The 24,740-nt window shown below is 49.2% G+C and overlaps 1 protein-coding gene across 19 annotated transcripts in view; it reads right to left on the reverse strand.

The window, feature by feature from the left end:
- Positions 1-24,740, reverse strand: part of MSI2 (musashi RNA binding protein 2) — a 392,747-nt gene that overhangs the window by 341,914 nt on the left and 26,093 nt on the right. The window contains exon 1 of one of the 19 annotated variants that reach the window (XM_072779883.1): positions 15,134-15,238. The exons of the other annotated variants lie outside the window; for them this stretch is intronic. Within the exon in view, the coding sequence (XP_072635984.1) occupies positions 15,134-15,223 (90 nt within the window). The 5' untranslated portion in view covers positions 15,224-15,238. Of the gene's footprint in view, positions 1-15,133; positions 15,239-24,740 lie in introns of those variants that run through there. 19 annotated transcript variants of the gene reach the window in all.

Raw genomic sequence — 24,740 nt, forward strand, 5'->3', positions numbered from 1 at the left:
TGTGCAGTACTTTGTTACGACACCCCTAGGAAACTAACCCACCTTCTTGCAAGACCCAATCTGGGCACTGCCTCCTTTGGGAGGTGGCCCTGACTGGCCCCAGGGGGCCCATCACTGTGGCCACCCTTTGTGCCTCCAGACACAGCTGCATGTCCTTCCACCACTGGCTCCTCAGACTCCCCAATCCAGGTGAGCTCTCCCAGGGCTCAGACCTCACCTCCCCCGAGTCCTGGGGGCGCTCAGGCACCATGCAGGGCACAGGGCAGATGCCCACAGATGTGAACCAGACTGAACCACAGGACAGGGGCCCTCACCTCGCGAGCTGTCACTTCCCGGCAGGCTCCTCTGCCCACAGGCACTGGGGGCACTCCCAGCCTCCCCAGTTCTTTCCTGCTAGGCAGCCAAGAATGATCACTGTTTTGAGCTGGGTTTTGTTTTTATTGTGTGAGTTTTTAAGCCACCATATTGAAATGCAAACTGCCAGGTGTTAAAAATGCTGCCCCCAGCCATGAGGGGCAGCTGGTTTCTACAGACTAGCATTTATCACATTTGCAGTAAATACACAAAAGGTCCTGATTCAAAACCAGGAAGAGAAAGTAATTCTTTTGTCAAAAGGCAGTGGTAACTGAAGGCTAGGCAGGGAGTGATCTGGGCAGCCGCTTCCCGTCCTGGGGTTACATTGGAAGAGGAGAGCAAAGAAAATCAGATGCATTTTAAATGTGTACTCTCTGACCCAGCACTTCCTAACCCCACCACTTTAAATTTCGTCCCCATCCTAGAGCCAGCCTGGCCTGTCGCCAAAGGAACGTCCACCTTTGCCTTTGCGAAAGGGAAATCTGACCCCTTCTTCAGAGCTCAGATGGTAGCCTGGAAGTCTCTAAAGGAGGACCTGAAACAGGTCCATTAATTCATATGAATATAAAATACAGAAACCCTTCCTGTTCAAAGAACAGAGAGGACAGTCGAGTTAAAAGTTACAGTGCCCTCCACACCTGTAAGGAACAGCCCAAGCATCTTCACAGAATTTCTGTTTCTCTTTTTCACACAGAACCTGAAATAGGGTCGCTTTTTATTTGGGGTCGATTTATACTCCCAAGACTGCAGGGTTTGCTCTTTTGAAGGTTATGAAGCTGGCCAGCCTTGAAACTTCAGCACAGCGCTTCATCCCTGGGCTGGCATCTCCCTGGGGAAGCTTCCCAACCTGGTGCCTCCCCCCACAACACACCCTGGGGAGATTATGGCCTTGAATCCAGAGGTCTGTGCCCGCCCCTCAGACTCCACCAGAGCAGGCTTCCTCCACTTGCTGGTTTGAAAACAAGAGATGTGGGCAGGGGATGTAGAGGGTAGGCAGGAAATGCTACACAACCCGACACAGGCTTCAGGTTTAAGGCACTTTGCTTCCTGCGAAGCTGCCTTCCAGGCACCAATAAACCATAAATGTAGTTCAGTTCTGCCAGACGTGGCGCCCCTCTGTGACTCTGACAGCAAGGCCAGGGGCCCCCCCAGCAGCACACTCCCCAGCATGACTGCTACTGTCATGCTCTGCTCCCACCTGAACTCAACAGTTACCCTTCCAGACGTGAGCATGACGGTATGTCTCTGGAGAAAGTAGATGTCAGAGACACTACTAGCATGGCCTGAATGCTCTCCTCTGGTCTTCCTACCTTTCTTGAGCCAAGGGCATCATACCCCCAATCCATTCCTCAGTATGTCGGTCCCTTCCAGGGACCTCTAGAACAGCAGTGGGCCTCTTACTGCACATGGAACTGCTATAATTTCCCTCTTTTCTCTCTTATCTTTTGCAAGATGAGATTTTACATTCCAGGGACACCTGCTCCTTAGCAAAGTAGCATGCCCACCCCTGAGCTATTCAAGCTACTCTTAGCACCCCTTTATCAGGTGCCTTGGTGACCACAGACATGATGCTTCATTAGCATGCACAACTGGTCCCAACAACCCAAATTCTAGTCTCAGTGAGCACCAGCCACCAGGAGAATGGGCCTGCAAACCCGATTCTCTATTCTGATTAAACACCTACTGTGTTCTGGGCACAGCAGGAATTTGACATGTGTTACACAGAAACTCGTGGAATCCTCACGGCACTAACAGGCAGGTATCCCTCACTGTACCACTCAATAAAGTGTGCTATCCGTCTCATTCTTATTTTCTTGTTTTGCCTTAATGTTATTCCTTTTACACTGAGAAGAACCCTGAAGTTGAGAAAGAACAACCTGCTGAGGGTCCCCACATAGTTAAGAAGAAACAGAAAAGGGACTTGAACTCAGCCCAGACACCAAGGCTCCTCTCTCCGGCAGCACCCCAAAGGCTTTCAGGGCTCTCCTGGCCCAGCCTTCATCTGCACGGGATCCAGGTCGGGGAGAGAGGCAGGTGGGCCACTCATTAATATCCCCCAATGCCCTGCTGGATAAACTGAGGCCTAATAAAGCAGCAGAATGCCTCTAACCCTCACTGGGAGGGAGAAGACCAGTCCCTTCCGGAGCCTCAAATACAAGAGGACAGCGTCTGTGAGGCCACAGCAGCTCTGCCCAGCTGCACGCTCAGGCCTGCTTGCAGGGGGCTCTGCTCCAGCTCCACCCAGGATAAGGAGCCATGCGACAAGGGCCCCTGGTCCATCTGTCGTTGCAGCTCCTCAGGAGGCAGCACGTGATCGGTAGCCCACAGTGCAGAGGCAGGATGCAGGTCCAGGCAGGCCCATGAGACCAGGAAGGAGGACGGAAACAGTACCATAAAGGGGTTGACACACCCTTTCCCACCCAACTTCCAGGCCAGCCCAGTCTGAACTGCCACACACATGCCAGCGCATCCACTCACTGAAGCCGACCCCTCACCTCCTGCCTCTCTGCCCCCATCACCGTGTGCGCCAGGGGAGAGAATGACGCCAGCGGACAGAGACTGCCCACCTGTGTCTCCCGGCAGGCCCAGGCTCTTCCTGAGTCTCTTGATTACTAATAGTACTTTACTGTGGCCTCAAGAACCCTTCTGCCACCAAGTCGTGACTTCTCCCTCCTCCGCTCTAGCAGCCGCCCAGCGAGCCTCCCCAAGCAGGGCCTGCCCTGCCTCCCCTTCCCCAACTGCTCCTTCCAGAGCTGCTCAGATCTCAGGGAAGTGACACATGACCATCTGGAGCTGACACCTGCTTTTTTGAGAAGGAATTCCCCTCAAGGACGACCAAGTCACAGAGACTAAATCCACTTTTATTTGTGCAAATATTCCCGATGCCTATGATATACACCTTCTTCACAAGACCACACACACACACACACACACACTCACTCACACTTTATTATATACTTTTCCCCATGGTAGGGACCTAAAACAAGTGGCCAATAGAGCTTTGAAGGGGAAGAGACTTCTGCAAGCCCAGCCTGGAAGCTGACTGGTGGCAGAGGGGAATATGAGCTGTCAGAAGGCCCAAAGCAATTTCAGAATAAACTGGCACCAGGGGGGCCTGATCCAAGTAACAGGAGGAGCTTGCTCTGAACGCAGCTTCCAGCTCATAGGAAAGAAAGAAGCACTTACAAGTTCCTTAGCCCCCAACTTGAGGCTAAATTCCCTGTGACAATTAAGCCCAGTAGGACAGATGATCTGTAGACTTGCTTATGTTCAAAGGGTCCCTGTGCAGCACATTTTGACTTATTAAAGTGCATTAACATTTCTTTTCAAAGGCTCTCTCCAGTCCACAGACAAGCTGGGGTACCGTTCCCCAGAAGATTCAGTCCAGCCTGTAGATCACACAGACTAAAAGCCGGGGATGAGCTCTCCCCATCCTGTGACAAACATACAGGCAGCCTTCGGTTTGGGAAACCTGCCAGATGCTAGCAGATGACCTTGGACAAGTCACTTACCCTAGCACTAGGTTTCAGTTTCTTTGTCATTAACATGGGGCAATTAAAACTGCTTCCTCAGATTTAAACAGAAATTAATGAACACATGCATATAAAAGAGCTTGGTTCTTAGAAGGGAACCAGCACTTTGACTATCTATTGTGTGCTAGGAAGGTTATACTCATTATCTCACTGAATCCTTGAAAGGACCTTGGAAACTGGTGGTGGGCGGCAGTGACAGTGGTGGCTGGTGGCAGTGGTGCTAAGAAGAGTAGCTGTTGCTGTTTGGTTCACTCTGGCTTACAACTCCGACATGCCAGACACATCATCTCGTTTCATCCTTACAACCACTTGGGGGACAGATATCGTTCCCCCTCTGTTACTTATGAGAACTTGGGATTCCAACAACTAATAAGTGGTAGAGTCAGAACTGCAGCTCAGGTCTGTCTGACCCCAAAGAGGCAAAACTCCACCGTCTTTCAGCGAAGGCGGAGGCCTTCACTCGCCCTTCATGTAGTTACTAACCACCTTCTGTGTGTCAGGCTCTGGGTAATGCATTTGAGGTAGTGCAGTGAACAAGACAGACACCGTCCCTGCTCGCACGTCGCTTACAGTCCAACAAAGAGAAAAAGATAATTAAACAAGCAATTACTGTGACAGGGGTGCATTGGTCAGGGTTCTCCAGAGAAACAGAACTCACAGGGGATTCATATTATGCTATGTTATAATGTATTACAAGAATTCAATATTTATTTCAAGGAATTGGCTCACGGTTATAGGAGCAGTCAAGTCTGATATTCATGGCAGGCCAGCAGGATGGAAAACTCACAGAGGGTTTTCTAAAATATAGTCTGAGAGGCAGAATTGCTTCTTCCTCCAGAAACCTCAGTCTTTGCCCTTAAGGTCGTCAACTGATTAGATGAGGCCCACCCACATAATTGAGGGTAATCTGCTTTCCTGAAAGTCAACTGATTGAAAATGTTAGCCACATCTGGGGCACCTGGGTGTCTCAGTCAGTTAAGCATCTGACTTCAGCTCAGGTCATGATCCTGGGGTCGTAGAATCAAGTCCGAGTCTGGCTCCCCGCTCAGTGGGAGGTCTGCTTCTCCCTCTCTTTCTCCCCCTCCTCTTGCTCATGCTTGTCCTCTCTCTCTCTCTTAAATAACTACAATCTCTAAAAGAAAATGTAACCCCATCCACAAATTCCTTCACAGCAATAGCTAGACCAGTGGTATGACCAAACAACTGGCACCATGGCCCAGCCAAGTTGACACATAAAGCTAGCCATTAAAGTGTATATGGATGTTAAAGAAGAAATCTGGGGATTTAGGGAAAATACTGGAAAGCCGAAGGAATAAGCAGGCATCAGAGCTCAAAATGTTCCTCAAAAATCATGGAAATGTACTCATCAAAGAGTAAGTCCTCATATAATTATTGTACGAGGGGCTCCCTGGCTAAAAGAGCCCCAGTGAATCCTTCTGAGAACCAAAAAATTACTTAGTTCATCATTTGACTTTTTAAGATGATAGGGGAGGCACACTTACAGCATGTTCTCACAGTAAGTCACAGTTGTATACACCGAAGAATATGAAGGTTGGCAGCAGAGCATTTAAACACTGGCAAGCAAAAGAAGGGTATGTGTGCACATCTATCCCCAGGTGCCCCCGATTCCTGGGGATGTGAGGGCTCAACAGGACCTCCCTCCGGCCCATCCACTTAGGACCAACAGCAGCAACCTGCCTGACCCTTCCACCCTCACCCTCAAAACTGCAGACCCTAGACCCGAACTCCGGGCTCTACAGCTGAGGAGTAGGAGAACAAGAGGGTGGGGGAGACCATACCCAGAGGAGACACAAAGAAGCGGACAAGACTCCATCTGGTTACTCAGTCATGATAAGGTCATCTGCTTAAGGAAACTGCAGATGAGTCGAACTTTTTAACAAGCAGACCTCAGGGGGACTCACTTACTCTCTCATTAGCAGGCAGGAAAGGTTCTTCTCCACAGGCAGCAATGAACTCCCAGCCCCAGAAGGCCTGCGGGTGGTTAAGGGACAGGCAGACAGCCACAGAAGCTTTTCCTCCTCCAACAGCGGAGTGGGTGGGGCCTGACCCAGGCTCCCCAGCGCCTCCCCACCCCAGAAGGGAGGTGCCAGGCTTCTCTCTATTCCATGGGGACGCACAGAAGGAAAGGTCCGGGTTGGGCTTGCATAGCCGACATTCAAGAAGTATCTGTTGACTGAATGAACGTATCCAGACCTTAATACGGTATCATAGCCTCTTTACGGAGAGACCAGACATTTGGAAATGCTCTTCTACAGAGGAGGAGGCAAGATGGCAGAAGAGTAGGAGTCCCTGACTCACCTGGAAATGCTCTTCCAGGTGGAAGTGAGAGTTCATGCAGAGCCTTTCCTGCTTGCGTGTGGGTCGTGCTACCTGTTTATAAAGAACTAGAAGAAGGGGATCTAGAGAAGGCCATCTACATGGTGGGAAAGAAACAGAATATGCAACCCTGACCTCCATGGAACCATGGCTCTGCATCTTAGCCTGTGTATCAGATCCCGCCTCCGTAAAATGGGACTGTCTCCTCACAGGACTGTTGGGAGAACCAGCTTTAACACCCACTGGCTGGCTCTCCCCTTCCCAAGCGGAGCCATCTAACTCACAAGGAAGAGGGCCTGATGTCTGAGGCCGGGAGCCAGCTGCCCCAAACCTTGTCAGCAACTATGCACCTCTATCAACGTGTGTTTGACTACATTAGCCGAGTCCCCAGCCCGGGCTGCTGAAGCAGATTCTTTTCCCAGAAGATTAATTTATTAATTCTTCCTGAAAGCTGTTTGTTTGGAAGAATGCGCCACCGGCTCTAGGTGAGCGTGTGTTGCTAAGGAAAAAAGGCCCAGAAAACAATAGTGCTCCTACCCTCACCCTCAATGCTGCAGGCCCCAGAGACACCTGGCTTTCTCTGAGACCCTGACACAGCGGCCCGCCCTCCCAAACAATGAGCCATGACAAGGTACACCAGACACACCAGGGTCCCTCTGGGGATCCTCATGGAATTCTGTACCACCGAACCCCACACATCACAGCCCTGAAATCCTAACTGAAGTCACCTTTCCCAGAGGCCAAGGAGACTTATGGCTCTTCTCAAGCATTCGAGTTGCCCCATGAGAACATTCTACTGCTTGCAATCACCTCCCCACAGAGTCCGCCCTTCCCATCACACTGGAAGCTCCCTGAGGGCAAAGACCTGGCCTATTTCTGCTGCATACCCACAACCCCACAAAATACCAGGCTCACAGCAGGTGTTTAATACATGTCTGTTACACTGATTTGGGCTCCCCAAGGATGGGAGTCCTCTGACACTGGACACAAAGCCATCTGTCTGGAGGCCTCTTGTGGTTCTCAGTATATGAGTATGTAAACATTTTTCTTAGGAGAAGGTCCAAAGGGTGAGCTCCAGGGCAGGAACTGTGGGTGATGTTGTATCAGTTCCCCTCATCCCAGCAGTCACAGAGTCCTTACTGGCCTCTTCTGTTCGGATGAAGCTCTCCCTCCCTCCTGATGACTACCCCTCCTCTATGTTAACTCAGCTCCTCAGGTGCTCCAGGAGCTCCCTCGGGACCACCTCCTCTGAGAGGTCCACCCAAAAGCCCCCAACAAGAGCCTGCAGTTTTGTCCACTTGCATTGGCAGTGACCAGGTGCTACCCTGCATGACACCCATTACCCTACGAGGAAACTATTGCTTACACCCTAGGTATTTTACATTCCCGTATCTCACAAAAGTGCGTAAGCTTCTTCAAGACAGGAACTAGGATCTTCCTCCTCCAAGAGCCCATCCCATTAGGAACTCGATAAATCAGCATGCTGGCAGGCATGCTGACTGTGTCATAAAGAACAAGCTGCTGAATCCACGTTCGTTTTAGGTGTTTTTTTTTTTTTTTAGATTTTATTTATTTAAAAGAGAGAGCACAGATGGGAGAGGGTTAGAGGGAGAAGCAGACTCCCTACCGAGTGGAGAGCCTCATGTAGGGCTTGATTCTGGGACTCCAGAATCATGACCTGAGTCAAAGGCAAATGCCCCAAGTCTTTTTCTTATACGATAATAATGCAAGAGCTTCTACACAAAATCTACTGATGTGATTTTTCCCAGTTTCCTCCTAGACCTTGTCAACAGCACAGGTAAGATTTATAAACATAGCTGTGTTCATAATATAAACATAATATAAACAGTAGCCTCTGATATCCGCCCCCCCCCCCTTAACACCATGTCTCTCAACAGGCTTTCACTTGGGACTGGAAGTCTATATTTTGTCCTGCAATTCTCCTCATGGGGTTACTAGAACAACCAACCCAGCATATGTTGACTTGTGCAATTCCATTCTTTCATAACAGAACATTTTTTTTTCCATAGGCAGCTTCTCTTCCCCAGGTGTTAAAGCAGATTTTCTTTCTCATTTTCCAGAACATCAAAGGTCTATTTTCACATGAAAGCACTCATCTGAACATGCAGTAAAACAGACTGCCCTCCCCTAGAAGACTTACCCATGGCAAGATCCTTCCTGGCCAACAGGTCCCTAGTATGCATTTGGGACCCACCCTGTGAATACTCAACTCCTGTACCCCAGCAGTTGCTGCCCAACCCTTCATAGACCTCTGACCTTCCCCCTTGCCCGCCCCCCACCCCAGGGGAGTCTGGTCCCTCTTCTCTCTTCTATCCACACACAAGTACATTACTTCTTCTTCTCTCATCTCCCTCACTAGAGAGCAAGCCAATTACCACCACGGTCCCTGATGTTTGCCTGGGACTACCCCCAGGGCCTCCTGAAAGCCACTCCCTTGCCCAGGATCTGCTGCCACCAAACAATCCAGTGATTGGGCTGGACTCTTCTTTATTTGCCAATTTACATGAAAAAGAACAACATGCTCCCATCAAGCAAGGAAAAGGCTGCCTGTCTTTCAGGAGTTTTTCATAAAAGGGTCAACAAGACTGGGCATCCACTGAGTTCCCCAACATAATACAAAGAACCCAAGAAAAGCATCACAAGCTAACAGATCCTCCCCCAAATTCTCCCCCTAAATGAAACGAATCCATCTGATTCTGTCCCAAGGCAGGAAAACAGCATTAGAGAAGACAAGTCCTACCAAAGCAACGGGTTTTATAGCACTAAGAAGTATGTTTTAGTGTCCCCACTCCTTTCCCTAAGAAAACAAGCATGCTGTTCAACCTCATTATTGATTGGGGAAATGCAAATTAAAACCACAACAAGATACCACAAGATTGGCAAAAATTGAGTCTGATAATACCAACTGTTGGTGAGAATACAGAGCACTGACAGTGGTACAAAGCTGCCAAAGGAGGCAGGGTGGAATGCCTGCCTGGGTGGCTCAGTTGGTTAAGCGTCTGGCTTTTGCTCAGGTTGTGATCTCAGGGTCCTGGGATGGAGCCCCACTTCTGGCTCCACGCTCAGCGGGGAATCTGCTTCTTCTGCCTCTGCCTCTCCCCACAATTCATGCTCATGATCTCTCAAATAAAGGACTAAAATCTTAAGCAATGCTGCCAAAGGGGGATCTTTAGAACACAATTTCTAGTAAACTAAAGTTATACATATCCCAACTCAGCAGGTCTACTCCTACAAGTGTATTCTGGGGAACTCTGGCATACATACACCAGGAGATGTGTACAAGCATATGCACAGCAACATGGAGTGAACAAAAAAAAACGCCATCAAGAATTCAAATGTCCAATAAGAGAAATGAGGGGCACCTGGGTGGCTCAGTCAGCTAAGCATCTGCTTTCAGCTCAGGTCATGATCCCATGATCCCAGGACCCTGGGATTGAGCCCCAAGTTGGAGCCTGCTTCTCCCTCTCTCCCCATGCTCTTGTTCTCTCTCTCTTTTAAATAAATATTTTAAAAATAAATAAAAAGAGGAAAGAATGATGACCCATTGCTACAGCAAACCTATCCAGCGTGCAAATGGACCACAGCTGTATGCATCAACAGGCACGAACACACAGACATCCAGCTGAATAAAACAAGGTATCCTTATACAGGCGGAAAGCAGGTACAGTTATCTGTGGTAGGTGGCTGGGGGGCTTAAAATTGGGAAGACACACACAGGAAGGGTGTGAGCTACTGGAAATATTCCACTTCCCAGCCATGTGGTGAGCATGTGGCTATTTGTTTTATTGTTGTCCATACTTCACGCATGCATTTCACATTTGTGTATATAAGCAATATTTTAGATGGGGGGAGGGAGGGAGGGAAAACCAACTACACTCAGGTTAAATGCCTCTCCTCTCCCTACCACCATTTCCCCTCTGGGACCTCTCATTCTCTCTAAAGGAATGTGTTTGTTAAGGGCTCTCAGTACTTACTACCACCCTTTTCCCTCGAGTGAAGTCACAATTCTATCAAGGAGATGCAAAACCAAAAGAGAAAAGAATCTATTCATTCTGCAAAATCTACTCTAGAAAAATCCCTGCATCCACAGGGCATTGCTAAGTGGGTGGTGCTAACCACCTGGACAGTGGTTCCACAATTTCTCCTTACAAGGATCCCCACCCCTGGGCACTCCACACTTCTCTTCCAGAGAAGAACCAGGACTTCCCAAGACTTCTTCAGACCCAGCAGGTCAGAGATGGACTCTTTCCCCTGCTCCATGAGCACGACATCGTACACGCCAGCTCTCAGAGCTTCCTTCAACAAGCTTCTCTCACAGAGCACTGCCAGTGGAAAACAGGTTCCCTCATCAAGAACCCCTTCGGGTCCTGGGATCCAGTCCTGCATCGGGCTCCCCTCGGAGAGCCTGCTTCTCCCTGTGCCTATGTCTCTGCCTCTCTGTGTCTGTCATGAATAAATAAATAAAATCTTTTTAAAAAGAAAGAAAGAAAGAAAGAAACCCTTCAAAGAGCTCACCCTCTTAACATCAACAAACTCCTTGTTTTATTCTCAATTCGCCCTTCTCCTTGGCAAAACTTCTCTGCATCACTATCATCCCCTCTGCTCCAGGAAGCCCCAAAGCGACTGGTGGCCAATTGTCCCCCCTCACACACACACCTCTCGTCATTTTCTTGAACGGCCAAGAATCAACCCCTACTTCTTAACATCCCTGGTGCCACCCACGACACAAGCAATCCAGGATCTGGTTTGTACTCTTTCGTTTCCCAAATCACCCTCCCAGCGCCTGTCACCATTCTAGCTCCTGAAATTCTAATGCCCTATCTGCTCCAGGAAGCTGATCCCAGATACTGAGCAAATACACCTCTCTCCCAGGAAAAACAAGGCTGTATCATAAACCACTCCCACACCTACGTACACCTTCTCATCTGAGCACACACTATGCGTTCTCAATCAAATCACCTGATTGAATACAGTAACAATAACAGTAATAATACAAACCTGCTGTATGTTTACAGTGTGCCTAGCAACGGCGCTGGTCGAAATGGCAGTAAAGCAAAAAGGGAGAGAGGGTGCCCAAAGGCACAGTCACACAAAGGGATTTTTGTTAACTGAAAAAAGTAGACGGCAGAGTGATATGTATAACAGAATCTCATATTTGGAAACCATAATACAGATTAGTAGTTTACACAGAAAAAGAAGTACAAGAAAACGTATGCTAATTCATTAACAGCGGTAGAGAGGGAGGAAGCCCACGGGGAACTTTTACTTTGGATGCTATAAATTCTCTAACATTTCATTTTTTTATGAGGAATATGCATTATTTATGTCATGGAGAAACTGTTAAAAATAAATTTTAAAAAAAAGAGAGCAAGATGAAATTCCAACTCTCAGGAAGCTTCCAATCTGGCTGCTAAACTAAAAGTGAACACATGCGGCAGGCGGGGGGTGGGGGGGTAAGTGAAGAAGGCAACATAAACAATCCAATCATAGGCTCCTTCCAGGAGAAGGACAGGGTATCGCAGGATAACAGTTGTCCTGTCCGTGTCAGGCAGTGGATGCCAAGTGGAATGAGAAGGACAGATCAGCTGGCCACAAGTTTCCAGAAGGGTGTGCAGGCAGGGAGGCATCTGCCATGGGGTTCGATGGAGAAAGGTGGGGATGGACGGCATGAAAAGAGGGACAAGCCAGGAGTGAGGGGCTCCCTGGGTACCTTTAGGTCTTCGTTTGCCAGTTTCCAAAACAGTAATGGAGGAATCTGCCCTCCCTCCAGGCAGATATCTGAATGCATCTGAGACAAATATAGCCCCAACCAAGCCAAAAGGAATACCCTCAATATACCTTCTCTTTAGAACTTACTATTCTGAAATAATTTTAGAAGGACAGAAGAAATGCAAAGATAAACTATCCCCCCTTTACCCTTCACCCAACTTCCCCTAACGTTACTATCTTACATCAACCACGCCACCTCTATCAAACTAAGAAGTCAACTTTGATTCAATACTATTAACTATAGACATTTTTTGGATTTCACCAATTTTTCCACTGATATCCTTCTAGTCTAGGATCCAATCTAGGATACCACGTTGCATTTGATATGACTTGTTTCGAAACAAGCAAATGTTTTATGATTATTTATTCTCTCTTGGTAAGAAAATGTCCTGGCACTCAGGGCGAAGACTTAGCCCTTCTCACCATCAAAGAAAGCAATCTTTGACACGATCTGCCAGCCTCCAAAGGGAACAGAATTTGATCTACAGTGAGATTAAAACCCAGACAATGACCAAACCTCTTAACCCTCCATAAGCAGCCACAACCCTGGCCTCTCTCCACGGCAACTAACTGGTATTTAAAAGTAATTTATGTTAATTGCAATCGGGCATATATGAACATTACAAAGCAAGCTGGCTTCAAACAAAAGGGCTCGAGAGGAGCCTAACAAAAAATTAATTTTGTAAAAGACCTATTTCTTATTCCAACTTGTTTTTAAATATATGTTCTGAGTCACACCCCATTAACCGTCTCAATTTATTAATAATCTCAGGGCAACCGACTATCTCAGATCATGCAAAGATGAAATCTTGCATAAAAAAAGAAAATGAAATATCTACACACAAACATTAAGCAGGTAGTCAGCTGTGATGACCAGAGAGGAGGATGATTATTTTTTAACCAGAATTTGCGGTAGGGCAAAAAAGAGGAAGGTACACAAACCAGTAACTCAAACTTTGAAAATTTTTCTCCTCTGAGCATGAGATTGTTTTAGAAACAACCAGTTCAAAGAAAGTTCTTTGGAATTCCACCTTCCTCTCCCCATAAGAGAGGTTTGTGATGGGCAAGGGCCCCCATCTTCTCAAAGACCCTTCTTTTAGCGGAGGAAATGACAGTGCTGTTTTGGCATTTTAGAGCAAGAACAAATACTTTAGCTATAAAATCCACTTTGTAGATTGAATCAGCAAGACAGCTGTTTATACAGAAACCCTTCCTCTCTCCCTCCGAGCCCCTTAGTGATTCATATCAGTAATAAAACACTGGCTGGAACAAAGAAAAACAGAGTTTGAAAAAGAGAGAGGCACCCACCGCACACCCCAGCATCTGAATACCAACTTTCCTCTGAACGAAGCCTGTGCAACATACAGAGTCTCCCCATAGTAGACCAACTTTTTGTTGCAGAGCCAGAAACTGGGTTCTTATTTGTGTAAAACGCCCAGTGGGTGTGACACAATTCATCTTTGATATGCCCCAGACTTTGAAGTCTGCTCTCTTTCTAGCCACGGGGAACCTGGATGAGTCATCGGTACCCTTCTCTCTCCCTTCCTCTCTCACCAGGAGCAGGACCACCAAATTAATCCCCCCCCACAACCCCAGTGACACAGGCTCCAAGAGGGAAGGACAGGAAGGCACATGACCATCCCTCAAGGGAAACAAAACCCCAAGAACCCTGTTTGCCCTGGAGGGTGAGCACTTTCCCCCACTGTAATTCTTTCCTGTTCCCCCCACCCAGGCCCAAGTCAAATATCACTTCCTCTGCGAAGCCTGCTGCCACTGTCCCCAACACAGACTACCCCCCACGACCACTAGGAGGGCCTGTAACACCTGTAGCATCCTTCTAACTGTTGATTTAGCACCTACGCCTGTCAGTGACCTGCCTTCCTGAACAGACTGCACCCTGCAGAGCAGAGGAGGCCCCTCGCACCATGCCCTGCACCCAACCCAGAGCAGGGGATCAACAAATGTTTGTTCAGTGAATGAACACAACTCAACTACCCCCAGAAACCACATTACTCAATGCTAATCACCACTAGCTGCATGAATAATGAATGAAGAAATGAACCAACAAGTATCTCCTTGTTAGCCAAGTTGCCAAGTCCTTCGGGAGCACAAAGAACAGATCCACTGGCTTGTGGCTGTGATCTGAAGGTTCAAAGACAAGATGACTCCGTCTTGAAGGGGGTGTGCGAGAGGCAGGGGTGGGGGTGGGGGAGCCACTCCCATCCTGCAGCTGGCAGTGCCATGAGACTTTACCAGGAAAGTTCACTTCCCCGTGGTGAGGAGCCCCCTGGGGCTGGTCTTCCTGCGGCACACTCAGGAGAACCAACCAAGTCACCCAAGGACAGACTCAACTTCATCTTCTCCCATAATACCCACGCCGACGGGGCAACGCCTCCACTTGCTCATCTGCCACAGCCTCCTGCACCTGCCAGTACTTAAACCCCAAAGCCAGATGTTCAAACAGCACCCAACTGGAGTGCTGTATCAGAGCAAACAGCCAGGCAAGATTTATGATAATGGGAGCACCGGATCTCTTCCCACTCACTGGAATAAAAAGGTCAGACGAATACTCGATTTGGTGCTGGTCAGAGCTGGATGCTCCCAAGTCTGGGATTCAGTCTACTTGTCAAAAATAAACAAGCCCACCTTGGGAAGCCTTCATTTGGGTCATCGGAGGGCCTGTCTACTCTCCAATCCCACACCCCTGGGGAGAGGCAGAACCAGAGACGTACAAACACACTTGAGAGAGACAGGGGAACTTTGTTCAGTTTCTCTGAACGATCCTCAAAAAAGGTTAACATGGATCACCTATCCATCTACGACACCCGACATCCCATATTCCTTAAAAAAAAAAAAAAAAAAAAAAGAACAGAAACACTAATTACATATTCACAGGATGTACTATATACCCCTGGGGGGGGGGGGGATGCGATCAGATACTTAAGCATTTTCTAATTCTGCAAATAATCAAGTAATGTCATGGTAGAGTCAAGCACCATCCAGGCCTGAGAGGGGGAGGGGAGGTGGGGGTAAGAGGGCTAGAGGTGGAAGGGAGGGCTTCACAGTCTAGGAGCTCACAGCAGCCCCACAGAGTAAGGAACCCCAAACTCGGCACATACCTCTTGGTGGTTCCATATTCCACGCCAGTAGCAGGATGTGTCATGTGAAGGTCCATCCAAAGGTAAGGCCCTGGGTCTCTGGCTCCCCATCCTCAGCTGGGCCCCCGGCTCCAGAGCAAATACCACTCCAGATTCACTGAGGAGTGACTGTGAAAACCACTGGCACTCAAGACTGCTGACCAAGTAGATGGATCTTTTTGTTTCAACCTTGTTGAACATAAGCAGTAAATTGCTCAAACATCTTCAGTTTTGCAATAGAGGACCTCCACAGAGAAAACAAAATCTTACGTTTTGGTTTGAAAGATCAGCTCATTGCTCAAAAGGATCTCATTCTGAAACCTTTGGTCCCAGGAATAATGATCTCTCCTTCACTTGTTTCAGAAGTCAAGGTTTTTCTATAATGGGTTTTCTTAAAATGGGGCACATCTGTGAGAGGGAAGGTCCTTTCTCAGAGTTTCAGGGTCCATGTGCCCTTCCTTCGGCTCCCTAAAGTCTGAAGGCCCTAAGACAGTTTACAGAAAGGTTGCAGGAGCTCTTCCATCCTTCCTGGCCCCGAACACTCTTTGTGGAATAACCCATTTGATCCCTAGGGAACCCTGAAGCTGCTGCTCCAGGTGGCATCTCTGGGGGACCTGGTTACAGTCCCAGACACCAGGGACCTCAGCAGCTGGGGATCCCAGGGGAGGGCCCCCCCCACCTCTGTTCTAACAAGCACCAGGGGAAGTTCTTACACCAGTACTGGCTCAGCCCTGTTTCATCCTCCCTTCAGGTACTCCCACCCCACACACCTGGAGTTAGTAGGTCTCAGACACATGGAGGTACTTAGCCCTCACCCCATTTCCATACTAACTGGCTCTTTCTCTCATAAAGGCCCTGCCCTCTCAGCTATCTGGTCTCCCTCGATCCCCACAATGCTGCCAAGACTTTTCTTTCTAAGTCGTGAAGCTGGTCCTGCTGGTCACTAGCCATAATTCCAGAACTGCCTGCAGGTACAGACTCTGTATCTTGGCTTGAAATGCAAAATCCTTCCTGCTCTTGCCCCTAAATCATTGTCCAGCCTCCTGTCCCACTCAAACCCTGATGCCACCAACCTCCAGTCCCTTACCCCTGGGGCCGCCAACCCACTTCTCTGGCCTGCACTCATGGTACCCTCAAAAGTCTTCCCAGCCCTCAATGTCTCCCAACAAATGCACCTTCCCCATGAACTCATCCCCCCCTGTATTCTCCTACTCTGCCTCGATCACAGCATTCTCCAGCCTTGAGGAGCGGGGCTGTTCAGCCTCTCTTTACATCTCTGTCTCCCCATCTCTAGCACAATGCTTAACCCATGGTAGGAGTGGGGGGTGGGCTCAGTCAGTGAACTTACCCACCCTCTCTTGTCCCTTAGTTGGAATGGGATGCTAATGAGGCCATGGTCATGAGTTCCACACCCCTTGGCAACTTTGCCCTTCACTTGCAGAAAGCCTGTTCCATGGCTAGCCACTTGACTGCTGGTCACAAGAAGGGTGAGGCCAGGGTGCACAGACAGCTCCACACAACCCTGTCCGAGTGCAGGGAAAACAACTCCAGTGTACACCCTGCTGATACCGGGTCAGGCATGTCACCTCCACACACAAGAAAACACAGCCCAGTCAGCCCATCTTTCGGCAGCCTGTGATGGTACTAAGCAGCATGTTTAGCTGTTATTTCAATAAGCCTTATTAAGACCCAATTTTCTTGGGTCTTCTTTCAGATTCTGCAGCATTAAAAGCCTCGCTGCTTAATTACATTAGAAGCACCTGTATATATTATGTGCAATAAATCAACTTTAATTTACCACCACACAAGGCTATTCATCTTCTCTGGGTTATTTATTGCTTAGTATTATTGGTGCTGAATTGTATCCTCTCCACTGTAAGAAAGAACAGTTGGGGTAAGAAAAGCCAAAGCTGTATTTCAGAATGCTCCGGGATTCTGATCACACATGTACACAGCAAAAAGGAAAGAAAGAAACATATAAGCGAGCCTTGGCAATCTGCTCCTTGCTATTTTCCTAAAACACTCCCCAAACATTTTGATGTTTTCTTTTACACGCGTGCACACACACACATACCAGTTCCCCACTGAAACAACACAACCTGCAAAACAGGCCCGCTGCTCTCGCCGGCAAAGTGAGAGCCGGGGGTGGGACGCTAACCTAGCCAGAATCGGGGATGTGCTGTGAGCTGGGGCAGGCCGTCCCCCCTAGCCCCACAGCTGCCGGGGCTGGCCCAGGCCTCGGGCGTACGGCTCAGGCAGGACCTGGCCAGGGTAAAGGCCAGCAGCTTGCCACCATGCATACCCATCATGCCCAGCAGGGCCCAGAGCAGGTGGCCTGTGTCCAGACCATCTGAAATGAAGGAGGACACTGTGATGACGTGGCGAATCCTCATTCCTTGAGGATCTGAGAAATGCTGCCTTTCCCAAAGTTCTCTGCAGACCCTTGCATTGGCACCACCTGAGGTGTGAAATGCAGGTTCCTGGGCCCCCTCCACTGAGACCCTGACCTCCACATGTCCAGGGAAGGGCCCGTGTGATTTTTCTGCAGAATGAAGCATAAGGACCACTGCCATTAAACCAGGGAAGCAAAGCGAACCATCCATTCCAGAACAATGTAACTACTAACAATCTAAGAGTGACTACCTCACTCCCTGCTGGGCTCTCCACTCGGCCTTTTAGTCCCATTAATTCTCCACAACCACCCAAAAGTAGGTACTATGACCCTCATCCCCATTTTACAGACGAGGCAACTGAGGCACAGGGGGATTATATACTTAGCCCAGCATCCATCTCTATACATGGCCAGGCAGTCGAGTCCCTTCATGTGTACTCCCAGCCGCTAGGCTATCCTGCCTCTCCAAGCCCATGTTTTTTGTTCTGAAGGGACGGGAGGTGAAAGTCACTGAGATATCACGGGCCCCACCTCCAGCCCATAAAGCCATCTGGTTCCCCCAAGTTTAAGATCTAAAGCTACTGCTTGGCAACTTGCTAGCAACCCTCGGTCTTGTCTCTAAGCTCCCCATTGACCAGATGACGCAAGCCTCTCACTCACTCACTGACCAAAACTAGAAAACAAGATCCTGGTGCACTGTGCCGACCGGCTGCCTTCCCGCAGCGTGGGAGCCAGACCCCTGGAAACTGAACCAACAGCACTAAATACTTCCCGGCCCTCTTCCCTCTCACCAAGGCAGCCGTGATGAGGTTTATGGCACACAACCGACTTTTTTACAAGCACAGCAACCCCATGCGACTTCCACTGGATAATTTGCCTTTAATCAGAGTTGAGGAAAAGCCCCGGCCCATCGATCTCATCAGGCAGCCCCTCCCAGGCTCCTCTTAACGGAAGACAGAGAAGGAATAAAGGGGCAGAGAGGACAGCAGAGTCCTGGCGAGCAAGACTTTTTTTCCCCCAACTGAATTCATTTCAAATAAAACTCTGTTTTGTGTGCGCAGAGGAACCCGTTCCTCTGAGCATCTCCGACCCCGTGCGTGCAGAGGAGAGGGCAGATGAGACTCTCCTACCGGAGGCTGGAAACAAGGGAGCACGGGGAGCCCCAAAGCAAGAGGAAGCTGCCCTCACGCAGTGCTCTGCAGAGAGGCTGGCCCAGGGAAATATCCCTCCCTGTCCTTTCACTTGGCCGCAGAGAGGACTGCAGGGGCCATGGCCCGGCCCAGGCGACTTCTCTGGGTGCCTTCCAGCTCTTGAAGTCCATGAATATTTCATTGTCCAGGTTCCAACCCACGCCAAACGGAACCTCTGAACACACACAAGCCCTTCCCCTTCCTCTTGTACAGAAGCCACCTGCGAGGCTGCACCAATGATTCTCGACCAGAGGGGACTGTACACCCCAGGAGACATTTTTAGTGGTCACATCTGGGGAGAGGGCGCCCCTGGCATCCAGTGAGTAGAAGCCAGGCACGCTGTTAAACATCTTCCAATACGCAGAACACACCCCACCGCTCCCCTCTCCTCCACCTCCAGAAACAAAGAATTCTCTGGCCCAAGATGTCAACAGTGCCAAGGTCCAGGAACCCTAGGCTAATTACTGACGGTAATTAAATGTTCACATTCACACAATCTTCCCACGGCCTCTGCCCCTTGCACCACCATCCCTTCTACCACCCCCACTAAATCAAGCAGGAGTCAGACACCAGCCCAGCACGACCTGCGATCTGTGGCCAGAGCCCTAGCCTCCCTCAGTGGCTGGAGCAAGCTGAGAAAAGGAGGGTGGCTCAGAAGCTGGGGTTGTCTCAGATTGACTAGGAGGTGAACCCAGACCCATAGGGGGTGGGGATGTGGGAAGATTCTGCGGAGAAGAGAGGAGGGTAGGGCCTGGAAGCCTCAACTATGCTGTGGCCCCTTGGTCCAAAGCAGCAGAATTAACAGACTAGTGTTAAGTCTGACACCCGCACAACCTCCAGCTTTCCCCAGCTACTGCTGGATCCACCCCAACTGAACAACTGGCACTATACTGAATGCCAGGCATTGTACTAGGTGCTCTACAGAAGGGGTACCTGTCCCCGTAGCCACCAAGCAAGCCTTAATATCCTCATTTTACACAGGACCTACATGTGGCCCAAAGAGGTTCTGTAACTTGGCCAAGTCACACAGCCAGGATTCTATCCCAGAACTGTCTTCAAGAACAGACCCTATCCACCACACCACATTGCCTCTCTTCTCCCAAACATCCCACCACAAAGGGATGGAGAAATAAAAAAAGAGGATGCCCCAAATCCCCTGGGCTCCTCTACTGCTCCTGGTACCACCCTGGGCCAGCCCTACTGCCGTTACCAAAAGGGAAAAACCTGATTGCCTCTGTCTCAACTATAGGGTCCCTTTAGAAAGATGGCCCAGCACCATCCTCCAGTCCTCTGCCACAAGGCACTGTCAGCAGGGCCTCTCTGACCAGACCAGGGGCGAGCACAGGACTGCTTTCACTCACAACCCACTAAAACCTACATCCTGCCTCCCCAAGGCAGGGCCTGCAGAGAGAACCCATTCGACTGCCTTTAACTCACAAAAGGGGTGCTCAGAACTTGGGGTGGTCACGAGTACCACTGGGTGATTCCAATGAGTCATAGAAAGGGCTTTCTGATGCCTCAGGTAAGAGAGAGGCCTCAGAAGCCTGGTGAACCTCTTACATGAGCTAAAGCTCCCAACTGAATTTGGATGCCCAAAGCAAAGCAGAATATCAAACACCAAACACAAACCAACCATGACTGGAGAGAAGCATGCAGCCAACCAAGTCACAGGAGAACCAGCCCTCAAGGCATGGGGACACAGGATCCGAATTAGGAGACTGGACCATACACACTGGTGGCCTTCCCTCCAAAGACCACCCCTGACATGTTCTCCCTCGCTTTACCTCCCCAAGGCTGGCCACAGAAGATTTGTAGAAGAGATGAAAAGTCAACAAGTCATATGGTACCCACACTCAGGTACACAGGGGCCTCCAAGTTCACTCACTTCCAAGACACTCAGGGTAGCCCCCACAGGGCTGGGTGTCCATGGAAGGAAGTGATCTGTGCTTCCTTTGGACTGCGCTGATTTCCCACATTCACCCTGGAAGAACGTACTTTGGGGGCTCCTCATGACATCGTAGGAAAAGGTCTTATTATAAAGATTTAGAAAAAAAAAAAAAAAAGAGCTCTCTGAGACCACTAATTTGCAGAGGACCATAGAGACCATAAACATGGAGCAAATGGGGTTGCCAGGTTTTTTTGTTTGTTTACTTCCCAATGCCAAGAGAAATGCTGCTTCCTAAAAATCCCCACACTTTCTCTGCAGGCCAGCCCTCTCTTGGCCTCCGCTTTGTCCCTGGGGCATCTCGTTCTAACGTGTAAGGCCCTGCACTTCACATCCGCCTAACCCTACCTTGGCATTTTAATGAGTGGCTAGTGGTATCTCCTCCCAACGTTGCCTGCTTTCTACTAGAACACACCTTTCCTAATTCTGTTTGTTCACTAAAAAAAAAGAAAAGATTAAAAAAAAAAAAAGGCAGGTTTACGGCGAGGTCATTTTGCCCTAGAAAAGAACAAATTAAGTTGAGGCCGCAGTGGGCTGGGGAATCCACTCTCCCTCAGACAAGCGACCTTGGGAAAGGTCACCAGCAGCCCCTTGTTCCAGGAGCCCGGATACCAGTGGTGTGGTCACCTCTGAGAGCACAGCTAGCAACAGTGGCATGCCAAACTCTTTTATGGGGTACCTCTTAAACACTCCAGAAATCCATCCAGTTCCCTGCAGAACTCGGAAAACAAAAGTGCTCTCAGCAGGAGGGGGAAGCCAGGACTCGATTATGAGCAATTAGTGAGTCAATGATTCTCAGAGACACTGATTTAGGCCAGCAGTTCTTATTAGCGACCCTCGAGGAACATGCAAGGGCGCATAGCTTCAAGGAGGGGAGGCCAAAACATCGCCAAAACCCACCTTCGGAGTTGTCACCCTCAGACCCTCGAAGTCTGTGCTTGGCCTTTAAAGAAAAATCTTTTGTAGTTTGTTTCCTTCATGCCAAAAAAACAAGTGAAATTACAGCCACCGGTTCTGTTGGCCAACATGAAATCACTCTCTCAAAATCCTGGAAACGGGACAAGGAGTTAGGTATCGGTCAAAAGAGAGAGAGAAAGAAAGAAAGAAAGAAAAGCAAGGGAGGGAGGGAGGGAAAGAAGCCGACGGCTCAGATAAGCAGGGTGACCCTCTCCTTGCCCTCATCAGGGAGGCAGGGACAGAAACCAGATTGGGTCCCCACTCCCACGGCACCCACGCAGGATGGAAAGGTATTGATTCCTGTGACAAAAAGTATCCTGCAGTATTTTTTATTTTTTATTTTTTTTACTATCACCCCTCACCCCTCCAGACACCTGTTCAGGAAGTCAGAACGACACAGCAGAAAGTGCTCGGAGCCTTGGTAACCAACGGGCAACAAGAAAAGGAAACATTTCTAAAAATATAATGATGCTTGCTGGGAAAAGAGGGTTCCGTTTACGCAGAAATTCGCAGGAATACCTCTTTGGGGAGATGTTCCTGTAACTGTCTCAAAACGCTCAGTTCTATACCACAGAATTCAAAACAACTATTGAGAACACAGCAGCTTCCCAGACACAACTGGGGGTGCCGCCACCCCGCCCTGTCTTCCACAACCGACTTTCTGCAAAGGTGGCTCACAGGGCATCGGCCAGGCACATGCCCCCGCCACCTGGGCCTCCATCCTGCAAAGGGCCAGACTGCTCTCCTTTGTCCTCATGCACGAGTTACTAGGGGCAAGCACGGGGGTCCAGGGGAGGCTGTAAAGATACCACCAGCCCCCTACAAGGGCCCTGCAAACTTCTCCATTCCTTCAGTTTTAGCCCATTTGCTAATCTATTCACTCTAAGCAGTTGGAAGAAAACCGAAAAAGAAAACAAAACCAGGCTTTCTTCCTGGGGGGGTGGAGGGGGAACGGGTATCCTTGAACCCAGAGAACTCCCCCTCACTAGATACTCCCCTGAATGTTTGCTGCTCCCTAACCTTGAAGACAGAGCATGTCTACAGCCCCTCTATGCTTGCCTCCGACAATCACGTTGAAGAACCCTTATCTGAAAGGACGAGTCCCAGCTCAGGGATGCAAACCATTTTGTAAAAGTTGGAAAGAAGAAAGTTCTGAGAAATCCAAGCTAATCTATGCACAGAAACCTCCCTTCCTCCTCAGGCTTCTAGAAAGATGAAGGCAAAGGCAAATCCAAAAACTGATTGCTCCTCAGTTAGGTAGCTTCCACAAATTGTTACCAATTTGCCTCAAGATAAAAAAGGCAGTTTTAATTCTAGCTCACTGGGAGGACGGGAGCCGGACCCATCTGAACCGGTCTTCTCTCCCCCACAGAAGCTGCTGGCTGGGCTCAGCTCAGGCCTCCCTCAACCCCTCCATAAGGGAAGATGGCACCACTGAGTCCCACGCTTCTCATCACTATAGCAACCAAAAACACCCGGACCGACCCTAAACCAGGATAAACAGGAACCCCAAACAAAAACTTTCTTCTTCTCAATAGCGTCTTTTACAATATTCTAATTAAGCACTTTCTTAAAAAATTGGGGTCAGCGTGTTTTACGTGTGATTATGGTCAAACCATACCCACTGCCTCCTCCTTCCAGCCTTACCCCCAGTCACTTAAAGAAAAAAAAATTTTTTTCGAGATTTCAAAGCCAGCTGTGGCTGTGCAGCTGTAGGCAACAAACCTGGCAAGAAACCGAACACACACACACACACACACACACACACACCCCTAAAACACATATATAGAGTACATGGGTTTATTTTTTGTTTGGAGTGAGAGACAGGGGAGTACCCATTCCGGGCCAGCAGCTGGACTGCGAACACAGCCTGAAGGACACTGCAGCGAAGGCCACCTAGGACCCTCCCTGGCCAGGAATCACCAGGACAACCGCGCCCAGGGGAGGGCCGGTTGGAGCCCCGCTGAGCACTTGTGCTAAGAAGAAAAAATTCGACGAGGATGAAGACACTGATGCTCAATACTCGGACATGGCTCAACTCCGCAGGCCCCTTTTTAGAATTATAAAGGAAAATAAAATCCGGGGCCTTGCTGATCCAGAACATCAGAGCAATGGGATTCCCTGTTGAGAGCCTCCCCTAACACACTTTCATCACCCAAAGTTGGCTATTTTTGTTGGCACCGTGTCCCTTTAAAGATTGTTTACAAATACAGAGCAATCGATATTTCCTAACTCAAGGGGATCCTGAACAGAAACAGAGTCCTGCTGGGCACGACAGGAATGCTCCCAGTGTGGCCCCACCAACCTGCCACCTCTGCAGGAAGCCTGGGGGGTGAGCGGGAAAGCACCCCCAGAGACCATGCTTCCAGGGCCGCCACAAGCGTCCTCCACCCTTTACACATTGTGCACCAATTCTGCTGGCTCTGAAGCCAAATTTTCTTTTTCTTAAAAGATTTTATTTGCTAGTGAGAGAGAGAGAGAGAGAGAGAGAACGAATAAGGGGAGGGGTGGAGGGAGAGGGAAAAGCAGACTCCCTGCTGAGCAGGGAACCGAATGTGGGGCTCAATCCCAGGACCCTGGGATCATGACCTGAGTCAAAGCAGATGCTTAACCCACTGAGCCACCCACGTGCCCCTGCCAAATTTTCTCTTCCTATCCTTTATTGGGGCCTGGACTGAGGCCTTTTGTTGTTGCTGTTATATATTATCATTTCAGGATTTTTTTTTTTTTTGGTTGGGTTGCGCGGGGGGGGGGGGGGGGGATATTTGGAAGAGGCTATTTCTTTCCTTTCTTCCTTTCCTTCTGTTTTATCTAAATACATTTTCACATGCGCTTTCCATGGCTTAAGGCTTGGCATCCATCTCAAACACATCTATAATGGACCAGGAGCCAAAATCTGTTTCTGATTATCACAAACAAATCAAGGTCCCCTGAAGCTGAGGGGGTAGAAGCAGGGAGAACCAGATATGGGCCTCTTGAAAGGGTCAGGGACACAAACCGACTTCTGGGTTCTGCCCACAGAGGAAGCACGGCAGCCCCAGGGGCTGCCGTTACTGGCTGACCCCACTCGGCCTTTGCTTATAAACTTCCCAGCCACTCACTTTG

The sequence above is a fragment of the Canis lupus genome, chromosome 16, assembly GCF_048164855.1.
Source record: "Canis lupus baileyi chromosome 16, mCanLup2.hap1, whole genome shotgun sequence".
Taxonomy (NCBI): Eukaryota; Metazoa; Chordata; class Mammalia; order Carnivora; family Canidae; genus Canis; species Canis lupus.